The 13,135-nt window shown below is 52.2% G+C and overlaps 1 protein-coding gene across 3 annotated transcripts in view; it reads right to left on the reverse strand.

Annotated features, from left to right (window-relative positions):
- SLC30A6 (solute carrier family 30 member 6) overlaps positions 1-13,135 on the reverse strand; it is a 51,555-nt gene that overhangs the window by 12,297 nt on the left and 26,123 nt on the right. The window contains exons 7-9 of one of the 3 annotated variants that reach the window (XM_074990021.1): positions 13,054-13,089; positions 12,470-12,564; positions 1,323-1,371 (exon numbers count right to left, since the gene is read on the reverse strand). In XM_074990021.1, coding sequence (XP_074846122.1) covers positions 1,323-1,371; positions 12,470-12,564; positions 13,054-13,089 — 180 coding nt within the window. Of the gene's footprint in view, positions 1-1,322; positions 1,372-12,469; positions 12,565-13,053; positions 13,090-13,135 lie in introns of those variants that run through there. The other 2 variants (XM_074990022.1, XM_074990024.1) reach the window with 2 other exon arrangements.

Here is a 13,135-nt window from a genome sequence, read left to right on the forward strand (position 1 = left end):
CAAACACCAGATTAAGGTCCCATGAGGGTAAGGGGGATTTGTGGTCCAACCCTCTCCAGACCCCAGAGTCAACACTTGGCTTTCTGAAGCACTCCCCTACTGCAGCTCAACTGTCAGTGCCTCGGGCTCATCCCTCCCTCCTTGGCACCGCAGGGAAACTTGAGAAGCAGCTGTCCAGAGGGGTTCTTTTAAGCCCCTGTCTTGCTTGTTCCATGTATGAAGACCCAGAGATTGAGACCTGTCTCCCCTAGAAGAGTGGTGTCAGCCCATCACCCCAGTGCTGGTCCCCTCTGTCTTTTACTGGTGCCACTGCTGCACTCAGTGCCAGTGTGCTCTGCACTGAGGGTGCTGTGCTCGGTCCCATGGATGGTGATCACTTTGGCTGGAAAGCCGCTTCCATTAAGGGGGACCTCAAGGCGCTGCACCTGTCCTTTGAAGTTCCTCACTGAAGAGTTCTACAAATGGAACAGTGAGCCCACTGATTGCTCTTAAACAAACACTTTTGACACGATGAGTGCAGATGGCTCTTTGGCATACACTTGCCACACCCTCCACAGGCTTTGAAGCCTGGAAACTTCAGCATGCCCCGGTACCAGGGCTGTGAGAAGGGGGAACCCGCCTCTCAATCCAGGACCAACAAACTATCTACGACAATGAACTATTAACACTAACTAGCTACATAAACTATCTACAGATAAGCAAAGCTAGCAGTGAAGAAAAGGCTACTCGCGCAAGCAACAGGGAGTTCCGACATCATCATTGTGCCGAGAACGAACTGAGCAGGGAGTGTGTCAGGCAGTGTAAATACTGGTTGCCACACTGGCTCCACTCCAGGGGGCGCTGTACTGACCAATGACTACCAGCCCGGGGAAAAAGACTTCTGGCACCCGGGCATGCACATGTGCGCACACCTATATTGGAAAGCACGTGAGCAAATCACTCAAAAAACCTCCTTGAAAGAAAACATGTGCACCTGACCTTTCTCAATGGCCTTTCTGAAGACCTCCATCTTCTTGCTGGACTAAGTGACATGTCCCTATAGAATTGTTATGTTCAAATTAAGTATTTTGAGCTGTCAGGTACCCTCAAAGGCTGTTAGAAAATGTAGCTTAGATTGACCTTGCTTGAAATAGCATTATCTTCAGTTACTTGGTGAATGTTACTCAGATGTGCCAAGCAGAGAACAGAAACTTGTATCTCAACGCTTGGTCAAAGTGCATCACATAGCATGAGGCAATTAAAAATAACTTGGTATGGCATAAGAATGACTAACACTGACTGAAGTATTAGCTATTATGAAAAAAAATATCATGAAGCCTTACCTTCTACTAAGATCTGCAACATGCTCCTGAAGCCAACTCGTAGTAGCAGCTTCATAAAAACAAAAAGGTACCAATTATAAATCAGACTGACAATTCATCTTAAAATTAAAAATCAAGCTAGTTTTTAAAATATAAGGAAGTATTAAAATACGAATGAATAACCCATATTAACGTGAGATCAGAATGACCAGAGATTTTCAAATATCACTTGAGAATGGAGAACACTGTCTGGCATGTGGTTAGTCAAAAACCTTTTGTTATATAGTACAAGCCAGGTAATCCAGAATTCAGATAACCGGCAGGCTCAATTAACCGGCTCCTGCACAGCCGGGGCTGATGGAGTGGGGCTGGTTGCCAATGGAGCAGGAGCTAGGGAGCCAGGTGCCTGGCTGGGGCAGGGTTGGCTGCCCAGCCGGCAGCAGTAGGGCCAGGGCCAGCAGTGCAGCCCATGATGGTGGCCCTGCTCCACTATCCAGCACATTTGATTATAAAACTTGTAGTATACAACAACTGAACTGGATTAATTTCCAGGGTAACTCCAGATGTCAGTTTATTTTTTTTTAAGGAAAATGTCTTTGTTAACCGCTAAATGCATATAACCCTGACTTTTCTCCCTTGGCGCGCACACCTGTATGCAGAAAGTCACCTGAGTAATCGTACTGACATCAGCGAGACTGTTCATGCAAGTCACTGCTCACCAACATGAGGAAGGGAGCACAATCTGGCCCTGTGACTATGTTGCAAGGACATTTATATAAATATAGGCAGCTACAGCATTATCTACTCTAGAACACAACTTCTGAATTTGATGGAGGAAAAACCACCACCTTTTAGCCATTTAATTAAACTTTTATAAACATATTTTGCAAAATAAATAAAATCAATACTGAGGCTCAGACAGTAACATTTATTGCACACATAAGCCGTGTCTACACGTGCACGCTACTTCGAAGTAGCGGCACTAACTTCGAAATAGCGCCCGTCACGGCTACATGCGTCGGGCGCTATTTCGAAGTTAACTTTGACGTTAGGCGGCGAAACGTCGAAGTCGCTAACCCCATGAGGGGATAGGAATAGCGCCCTACTTCGACGTTCAACGTCGAAGTAGGGACCGTGTAGTCGTTGCGCATCCCGCAACGTTGAAATTGCGGGGTCCTCCATGGCGGCCATCAGCTGAGGGGTTGAGAGACGCTCTCTGCAGCCCCTCAGCTCAATGGTGGCCGCGTGGAGCGGCCCCTCAAAGGTCCCCTCCCCCTCCCTTCCTGTGCAGGAAGCTGAGGGAACGTGCAGGCAGCAGCCCAGACACGCGGCCAGCCTGCACGTCCCTCAGCAGCCACAGGACCCTCAATGGCCGCCCAACAGCCCCCCCAGCGCCCCCAGGGGACCCCCCCAAGGGGAGCCAGGGCAGCCAGCCCAGCCAGGCTGGCAAGCGGCAGCGGGGCCCCTCCTGGACGGAGGCTGAGCTGCGGGACCTGCTGGGGCTGTGGAGCGAGAAGGAGATGCTCCAGGTAATGGGGAGCAAGAGGTGGAACGCGGATGCGTTCGCTCGGCTGGCCAATGGCCTGGCTGCCCGGGGTCACCCTGCCCGCACTCCTGATCACGTCAGGAGTAAGGTGAAGGAGCTGCGGCAGGGTTACTCCCGGGCCCGGGATGCGGCCGGCCGACCTGGGGCCGCCCCCGTCACTTGCCCCTTTTACAGGGAGCTCAGGGACATCCTGGGCCCCCAGCACACCTCCTCCCCTCCGGCCACCCTTGATACTTCAGCCGACGAGCCCCAGCAGACCCTTCAGCCGGAGTCCGCCCCGGAGGTAAGCCCTAACCCCCAGGGGTCCCCCCCGGAGCCCATCCCCGGGCCATCGCGGAGGAGGGGCAGGAGGAGGAGGAGGAGGAGGGGGGCTCCTCCTCCGCAGAATCTAGGCTGCAGATCCTCCTCCTGCCATCCCGGAGCAGCAGCCGGGCCTCCACCCCCCGGGGATCTCCGGACCATGGGAGTGGACTGACAGGTATGTACCCCCCTCTGGTGTACACCCCTGGGCTTGAGGGGCAGGGGTAATAGATGTGTGTCCAGGGCCCCCCACATGATCACATGGCCATGGCCCCAAGGACAGCAGGGCCATGTTCCTCACAGCAGTGCATCAGCCTCTGCCCCCCGCCACCCCGCATGACAGTGCCATGCCCCATCCCCGGGGCAGGGGGGAGCGGAACCTTGAGGGGCCCCCGGGAGGAGGGGGTGGGACACCCCGCAGCAGCAGCAGCATGTGATGGAGTGGGGGGAGTGCAAAAGGGAGACTCAGGCTAGATATGAGCAACAAGAGCCGAATAGCTCCCGGGGCAAAGGATGATCGTGGCGCTACAGCTGGCATGTGACACCTCTGCCCTGAACAAAGAGGAGGGAGGAGCCGAGCTGGCTTTGAATTGGGGGGGGGGAGGGCGGGGGCCACAGGTAGAGGCTAGGGGAAGGGAGAGCTGGAAGGCAGCCAGCCTGAGGAGGGGGAAAGCTGCATCCCAGAGGGGCACCCCTTGGGGTCTTCTCCCCAGGACGGGTTGGAAGGACTGTCTCTTCTGACAGCTGGTGCTGTCACTCCTGGGAGAAACTGGGCATCTGTGGCCTAAGAAACCTCTCCTGTCAGACCCTGCGGAGTGAAGTGAGAGTCGCTCCCACCAGGGGACGGGGTGCAGTGCAGGGGGACCCCTGAACCCCATCCATCACAGCAGCATCTCCCGGGGACGGGGATGGGGAACCTGCAGCACAGGGCTGGGGGGACAAAGGCCACGGCTCGGGGCCCACACTAACGCCTGCCTCCATTCTTCTTCCCCCGCTCCTCTCCTGTGTCCTGCACCTGCACCATCAGAAGGACCGGAAGAGAGCGCCGGCGAGGCATCAGTGGTCCCGGAGAGCCCTCCGGGGCCATCGCTCCAGGCAAGCCCCTTGGCCGAGGACCGACCGGCCCCACGGCGGGCTAGACGGCGGACCCCGCGCCACCACCAGCCGACGGCGACGGACCCCCAGCTGCTGGCCATCCACCGTCGGCAGCTGGAGGTCGCGGAGCAGCACCTGCGGGTGGAGCAACGCCACCTGCACCTGCAGGAGTGGGCACTGGCCTGGTGCCAAGAGGCACGGGGGGCCTACATGGAGACTTTCAACCACCTGGTGGACTACCTGGCCCCCCATGCTGCGCCGGACGCCGCAGCGCCCGCCCTGCCTGCTCCACCCGCCGCACCACCAGCTGCTCCGCACGTCGCCATCCCGTCCGCCGTCGCCCCGCCACCCACCACCGAGGGCCGGAGCGCCGAGGGACCCCTGGAGCCAGCTGAGACTCGCCGGGCATATCTTCCGGTCCGCCCCGCTCCCAGCCAGCCCCGGACAGGGCTGCAGCCGCGGCAGGGCTCCTGGCTGCCCACGCCCAGTGCCAGACTTTAGGGGCAAGGGGCCCGGGACGTGGCCCCCCCCCTTTGTATATAGTTGGGACTTATTAATTTGTGCCCCCCGTTTGCCCTGTCCCCCCCATGTAAATAGTTCTCCCCTTTATCATCCCTGGCTTTCTTTTTATTAGTGAACAAACTTTTTTATTACTATTGTTTTATTTGTACATATTACTTTGGTTCCACACATGTTGCATATAGTTTGTTCTTGTTTTATTTATAGTTAAAAAAAAAAAATTCTAAAAGAAAAAGCAGTTTAAGTTCAGCCACAAGTGCGTGCTGTCATTTGTCCAGGAAAAGTGGGAGGGGGGTGCGGTTGGGTGCTCCATGGGGTGGGCGTTGGGGCAGGGAGTGTTGTGGAGGAAGGGGTGGGCAGTGGGGGGCCTGGCAGAGTTCACCCCACGGCCTCATCATCGAAGTGGGCCCGCAGGGCCTCCCGGACCCGGGTCCCTTCGGGGTCCACCTGCCGACTGGGGGCAGCGGGTGGCTGCACGTCGGCCCTGCCGGCCTCCACAGCCCAGCCCTGGAAAAAGGTCTCCCCCTTGCTCTCCACCAAATTGTGCAGGGCGCAGCAGGCACCCACAATCAGGGGGATGTTGTTGGGGCCCGCATCCAGGCGGGTCAGGAGACATCTCCAGCGTCCTTTCAGGCGGCCAAATGAGCGTTCCACCACCTGGCGCGCGTGGTTCAGGCGCTGGTTGAAGTGCTCCTGGCTAGCGGAGAGATGGCCCGTGTACGGGTGCATGAGCCAGGGCTGGAGGGGGTATGCTGCATCTGCGATGACGCAGAGGGGCATGGTGGTGTCCCCCACAGGGATCTCCCGCTGGGGGATGTAGGTCCCCGCCTCCAGCCGGCGGCACAGGCCCGAGTTCCGGAAAACCCGGGCGTCGTGGGTGCTGCCCAGGCCAGCCCACATAAATGTCCTGGAAACGGCCCCGGCTGTCCACCAAGGCCTGGAGGACCACAGAATGGTAGCCCTTGCGATTGATGTCGCGTCCTCCACTGTGATGTGGGGTGCGGATGGGGATGTGAGTCCCATCCAGAGCCCCGAAGCAATTGGGGAAGCCCAGGGTGGCAAAGGCCGCGATGGTGGCATCTGGGTCCCCCAGCCTCACGAGCCTGTGCAGGAGCATGGCATTGATGGCACGCACAACCTGCAGGGAAAGCACATGGGACAGCACCAATGACGGGTGAGCAGGGTGTGCGTGGCCCTGCCTTGCCCTCCCCTCCCCTCCCCTGCCCCGCCCTCCCCTCCTCAGCCCTCCCCTCCCCTCCCCTGCCCTGCCCTCCCCCCGTGGGTTCTCTTACCTCCATGAGGACAGCCCCGACGGTGGCCTTGCCGACACCAAACTGCTGTCCCATGGATTGGTAGCTGTCTGGAGTGGCCAGCTTCCAGACAGCGATGCCGACCCGTTTCTCCACAGGGAGGGCACGCCGCATGGCGGTGTCCTGGTGCCGGAGTGCGGGGGTGAGCCATTGGCACAGCTCCATAAATGTCTGCCGGCTCATCCTGAAGTTCCTGAGCCAGCGGTCGTCGTCCCACTCCTCAAGCACCAGCTGCTCCCACCAGTCGGTGCTGGTGGGGTAGCTCCACAGCCGCCGGCGTGTGAGGCGGGGGTGGGGGCGGGGTGCTGCAGGGTTGGGGGTTGAGCCCTGCTGCCCTGGGGGCAGCTCCTCCTCCGGTGTAGCAAGGAGGTGCTCAGCTGCCTCCCTCATGGCATGGATCAGGGCAAGCCCTGCTCCTGCCGGGAGGGCTGGGTGGACCTCTGGCTGCTGCTGCTGCTGGGGGTCGATGCCTGTGTCGCCCGGGGTCTGTGTGCCTATGGCTCCTCAGACCGCGTGCTGTGCAGGCTGAGTGTGTCTGGGAGGGGCCCTTAAAGGAAGCGGCTAGCTGTTGCCCCGGAAGCGCTAGTCCGCCCTGTGACCCTGTCTGCAGCTGTGCCTGGCATCCCTATTTTGATGTGTGCTACTTTGGAGTGTAGACGTTCCGTCGCAGCGCCTATTTCGATGTTGTGCTGCGCAACGTTGAAGTTGAACATCGACGTTGCCAGCCCTGGAGGACGTGTAGATGTTATTCATCGAAATAGGCTATTTCGATGTAGGCTTCACGTGTAGACGTAGCCTATATACAGGCACAAAGGAATTGGTATAATGGATCAGATCATGGCTATATACTGTCTTCAGCTACAGCCAACACCCAATATATGCAGAAGGACTCACATAAAGGCATCTAGTCAATTCAGAAATGCTCAAATATCGTGGCCAAAATGCTTCTTACTCTAAGTTTACATCCTAAACTGTGATCTACAAACTTATTACCTCAAACTCTCCCTTACCCTGTCCAGGCCCCCGTCCCAGGAGCAGGGACCTGGCTCTGAGATACAAGGGGCTGTCTATGCAGCAGCATTATTTTGAAACAAGATATTTCAAAAGAACTACTTTGAAATAGCTTATTTCAAAACAACACATCTATGCACACAAACGTATTTTGAAACAGCACTCAGTTATTTCAAAATGCAGCCTCCGCACAGTTAGGATGCTAAGTCGCATTTAGGGCCACCCGGAAGAAGTCCAGGCAGGACACCAAGGCTGTAGCCACTTCCTGACATGGCTGTCTGAGAGCATCTGAGGCTTGTGATTAAAGCGACCCCTCTGAACAGCCACTTTTCAGGTTTTCCTGCCTGCTTGCCTACCCCTGAGGGACAGTAAAGCATTGTCACCACGTGCTCTGACTGCCCTGATCCAGGACCTCACAAGCACTCCTCACCATGGAGCTGGCGCCAGGCTGCAGCTAGTCTTCAGCTCCTGCTGCAAGTCATGCAGCACTTTCTGCAGGAACTCAACCCCCAACCCACGTTGCAGACCTTGCTCGGCTATGTGGCGGAGCAGATCCAGTAGCTGGAGGCTGCCCCTGTGGACCTGACACCGTACCCTGAAGCACTTGGTGTCTGGACATCAGTGCAGACTGGTGGGACCACATCATCCTGGAGCGATGGAGAGACCAGCAATGGCTTCACAACTTCAGATGAAGGAGGCCACATTCTTTGAGCTCGGTGAGTGGCTTGCCCCTGCCCTGTGGCGACAGAACATGTGCCTGAGGCCCAACATCCCCCTCTGGGAGCACACCACCATTGCCCTCTGGAAACTCACAGCAATGGACAGCTACCGATCCGGGAACCAGTTCAGCATGGGGAGGTCGGCCATTGAGGCCCTGCTCATGCAGGTACGGCAGTCTCAGGCCACTGGCCCAGAATAGGGATGGAAGGACAGGACAGGCATCCCTAGAGAATGGGAGGGGTGGTGGCAGCGTAAGCTCCCTCCACAAGAGGGTTCATTCTGTCCCACCCCTGCAAAGCCCAGCCGGGGGTGGGCATGATTGCAGGGGGTTGCTCTCGGTGAGTGGGAAGGACCGAGAGAGGAAAATTGTCAGGCTCCCTGGCACCCCTCTGACTCCTGCTTTGCTGTAGGTGGTCACGGCCATCACATGGCAGATGTGGATGCCATCATTGCGGGATTCGGCGCCCTGGGCTTCCTCAACAGCAGAGGGGGTCATCGATGTGCATCTGCACCCCACACCACTAGAAAGCTACATACATCAATGAGAGGGGAAACTTTTCAGTGACCCTACAGGCCATGACCAACCACCAGGGCAAGTTCATGGGCATATAGGTTGGGTGGTCAGGGAAGGCGCACAACACACACATCTTCAGGAACTCTGGCATGTTCCAGAAGCTGCACGCTGGAACCCTCTTCACCAACCACTCCTGCAGGCTTGAGGACACAAACATGCCCATCTGCCTGGTGGGGGATGCAGCCCATCCCCTACTGCCAGGGCTCACGAAGCCCTATACAGGCAACCTTGACCCCTCACAGCAGGCCTTCAATGTCACCTGCCTGAGGGGGCATTTTAGATGCCTCCTCATCCACCTGGACGCAGGAAGCACCATGTCCCATATTTATGGTGGCTGCACGCTGCTGTGGGCAGCAGAGGCTGAGCGCCACGGCAGGGCCTACGCGCAGCCATGCATGGCTGCCATCCAGCAGGCCCACCGGGGTCTGTGGTACCTCCGAGGCCCTGAGGGAGGGCTTCCCCCAGGCACAGCAGTGACACTGTCCCCTGGGCTGTCACACTGGGGGCTTCAACTCCACACCTCCATGCCATCTCAATTATTTTCTTGTATTTTTAAAAAATATATTTGAGCAGTCTGTGTGGTTTAAACACTGGTGCGCCTTGGGCATATGTTTTCATTGAATTTCTACAGCAATATCTACCCTTGTTTCTAGACAGAAACCTAGCAGAGCCCATTTATACAGGAGCAATTTAGTCAGTTTTTCAGTACCTCTCCTTAATTCCAGTTAATCATCTCCCACCTTGCTATCCCATGCCATCTGACTAAGTCTCTCAAGTTTTTCCAAAATCTTCTTTCATTTTCACTAGCTAAATTGTTATCAGCATGTTTCACCATCTCCTTGTCCACAGTTTCCTCTACATCCTCATACAGACTCTGTGAAGAGGGCATGTGCCTTTGTTATAGTGTAGGAATTGCATTACGTGTAAGACAGCATTATGATTCCTCAGATCTCTCGTATGAAATGGGAGAAAAGCCTGTTGAGTGTCTTTGGGATACATTTAGAGGCAAGAGCAACAAGTGTGATGTTGCGGAAGGCATCTGCTATAGACCACTAGACGAGAAGAATCAGATAGACGAAGCTTTCTTTGGACAATGTACAGAAGTTTCCAGATCACAGACCTCGGTTCTCACAGGGGACTTCGATCACCCTGACATCTGCTGGGAAATCAATACAGCAGTGCACAAACAACCCAGGAAGTTTCTGGAGAGTGCTGAGGACAATGTGGTGCAAGTGCTGGAGGAACCAATGACAATTCATGCTCTTCTTGACGTGCTGCTCACAAACAGGAAAGAACTAGTAGGCGAAGTAGGTGGCAACCTAGTCAGCAGTGACCATTTAGATAACTGAGTTCAGGATCCTGACAAAAGGTAAAAAGGAGAGAAAGAGAATTTGTGACCTGGACTTCAGAAAAGCAGAATCTGACTCCTTCAAGGAACTGATTGACAGGATACCCTGTGAAGCTACTAGGAGTGGGGAAAGGAATCCAGGAGAGCTCTAGATTGGATATTAGGAATATATTGGATATTCACAAGGAGGGTGGTGAAGTCCTGGAATGGCTTCCCTAGAAAGGTGGTGGAATCTCCATCCTTAGAGGTTTTTAAGGCCAGGTTTAACAAAGCCCTGATTGGAATGATTTAGTTGGGGTTAATCATGCTTTGAAGAGTGGGGTTGGACTAGATGACCTCCTGAAGTCTTTGCCAACCCTGATCTTCTATGATTTAAAGAACCAAATACTGTGACTGTTTCCTATCACATAATTTTTTTTTAAAAATTGTTTAAATTCACCACACTTTTCTGGTTCTTCACCACACAGTTTCATTTCTAGTTCCTAGTGAGGTATCTTGCTAAACGCAAATCATGAAGGTAATGTAGAACTTTGCTAATTCTCACTTTCTAGCTAGTCCACAGAACTCAATTAAATTTTCCTGAAAAATGTAGGTCTCATCCTGCCTCTAAGACAGATGTAATGAGCCTCGGATAACATAAGTTACTTTTCAGAATACACAAGACAAATAATGAATACTAATAATCACTGATACAACCCTTTACATTTATGCTGGGGAGCACTAAAAATTAATCCTCACAAAACTATATTACCCACATTTTACAGATGTGGCAACTGTGGCACAGATTGGCTGAGCTTTAATTAGGAAGTTAGAATTTAGGAGTTCCTGCTCCCAGCACCATTCACTTCTGTTTTTCTACACGTGTGCATTATATATAAAGTACTGTAAGTAACTAAAAGCATACTAACCAAAACAAGCACATTTTGTGATGCAACAGCCTTTTTAAAAGTTATGATTTCACTTAATTTCCATAATGCTCAATTAGTGAAATGATCCTGACTCCACTTGTACAAAGAGTAAAAACTCCAATGACTAAGCTGCATGAAGAAGGCAGATTTTAAAAGCCACAAGGAAAAAAAAACTTTAAATATTTGTCTGCCTCATTGTAAGATTACCCACATTGAAATTGTACTGACTGAATGAAGGAGCAAAAACAGAAGAAGAACCTAATCTGTATTTTAATGTAAGAATGGCCATACTGGGAGAGATCAATGTTCAATCCTGCCCAGTATCCTTTTTTCTGACATTGGCCAGTGCCAGATTAGATGCCTCAGAGGAAAAAAAATGATGTTATCTAGTGATCCAGCCCCTGTACTCCAGTCCCAGATTCTGATCAGAAGTTCAGGGACACCTAGAGCAGGGGTGAGCAAACTTTTTACACTGGGCCTCGCTTTTCATCCCTGCTATTAGCAGCCCTCCCTCCCCTCAACCTGTCTAATGCAATCCAAACCGATGGAAATTTCAGTTATGGTCATATGAAAAAAACAAAACAAAACAAAACAAAAACCAAAACACAGCCACCTTTCACCATGTGTAAGAAAATAAGTATAATAAACCCTCGATTTACACGGAGGTTGTATCCTGGATAACCTCCATGCAAATCCAGTTTTGCATAAATTGGGAAGGGGGTTGGGGAGATCCCCAGAATTCCCCTGGCTGGGGGAAGCGGGCAGCTGGAGCCTCTGCTCCAGCCAGCAGCTCTGGCTCCCCCTGTGGGTGGGCAGGGGCTGGGTTAGGCGTGGGGCGGGGACACCTCCTGCTCTAGCCGCTGGCCATGCAGAGCAGCCCTGGCACCCCTGCCACCTCCAGCCACACTGTGACTTGGCCCTGGGACTGCTTGGGTGGTACCCAGGGCTCCAGCACTGAGTCTGGACCTGTCAACTCCAGCCACAGCGTGTCTTGGTCCCGCGCAGCTCCAGCCAATCCTGCTCCTCTCCCCATCCGGAGTCACAGTGCTGGGCAGCTGCAAGAGAGCAGCTGCCTATGAAGAAGCCCCTGAGCCGGCCAGCAGTGCGCGTGGGGGGTGGGGTAAGCAGCAAGGTGGTGTACAAGAAAGTGGCATCCTCCCGGACTTGACTCATGTTAATGTAAAAATGCATAAGTCGAGTCTGCGTAAAGCGAGGGTTTACTGTATGTAGAAAGTAAAAGCTTTCTCAGTGTGTAAATGTGAATACACATCCATAAAAACAGTAACATATTTCAATATTTTTAACGAGATGGACGAGCCTGAGCCGCAGCAGCTGATCGTGCTGCGCTTCCCCTTATGAAATTTCATGCTTCCTCGAAGGGGCCTGTCCCCCCGCTTTGCACACCCCTGACCTTCAGCATGAGGTTGCACCCCAATCATCTTGGCTAACAGCTTAACTATCTATTGTTTTGAACCCAGCTATACTTTTGGCAGTCACAACATCCCCTGCAACAAGTTCCACATGTTGACTGGGAGTCGTGTGAAGAAGGGCTTCTTACATTTATTTTAAACATGTCAAAGTAATAGCCAGGTGTGCAATTACAATCAATTTACCATTTTGATGGAGGTGTACTACACTCTGTGTATCCTATCGGACTTAGTATATGACCACTGAGGAGACCATCTCTAATTCGAAACCTTTTAATTAGATTTATGGAACCACTAGAAGTGACACACATGGCAACTGTGCTTCTTATTTAACAAAAATATATTTGTCAAATAACAGTTAACATTCATTGCCTTTCCTTGATTCTTGTCACAGTTCATTCACCACATACCTTCAGAAACATAAGCAAAAGGCTTATTCCTAATGGAAAGCATTGTAAACAAGTTGAAAAAGAGAGCCACAAAAGTACCAACCAACAATCGTCCCCTAAAAAAAGGAAACATAGATTAACGTTCATTTTTCACCGTAGCCACCTGTGATGTTACAAAGTTAGACCACTTTAATGAAACATTTCTGAACATGCTCCATTTTAAATTCCAGTTGAATACTTAATAACCGATAGCATTTGCTCATTTTAAAATATTGATAAATATTATTTTGGCTAAGGTCAGGCTTAATTTAATTCTCAACTATACAACCTCAAAAAAGAAATTTGAATAAATCAAAATATAAAAACAATAAAAGCACTAGCTTACAAGGAACAAATATGTAACTGCTCTTCAGCTATCTATTTACGGGCTCATGTAAACTAATATTTAATTCCATGCTACAGATTGTAAAGTAATCACCACAGGTCTTGAACACAGTTTTTAAACACAGAAATATCAATGTACTGAAAACACTAAATAAGCCAAGTTAGTTTTACTCTGCACTAGTGTCAAAATTTTATTTTCACATATAAAAATCCAAACTCACGTGTGTATCTCAGGTTGTTCCAGAAACCGTTCTGTACTATAAGAAACAAATTGTTAATTTTAGTTGAGTTTACTGAATTATA

Source organism: Carettochelys insculpta, chromosome 3 (assembly GCF_033958435.1).
Source record: "Carettochelys insculpta isolate YL-2023 chromosome 3, ASM3395843v1, whole genome shotgun sequence".
Classification (NCBI taxonomy): Eukaryota; Metazoa; Chordata; order Testudines; family Carettochelyidae; genus Carettochelys; species Carettochelys insculpta.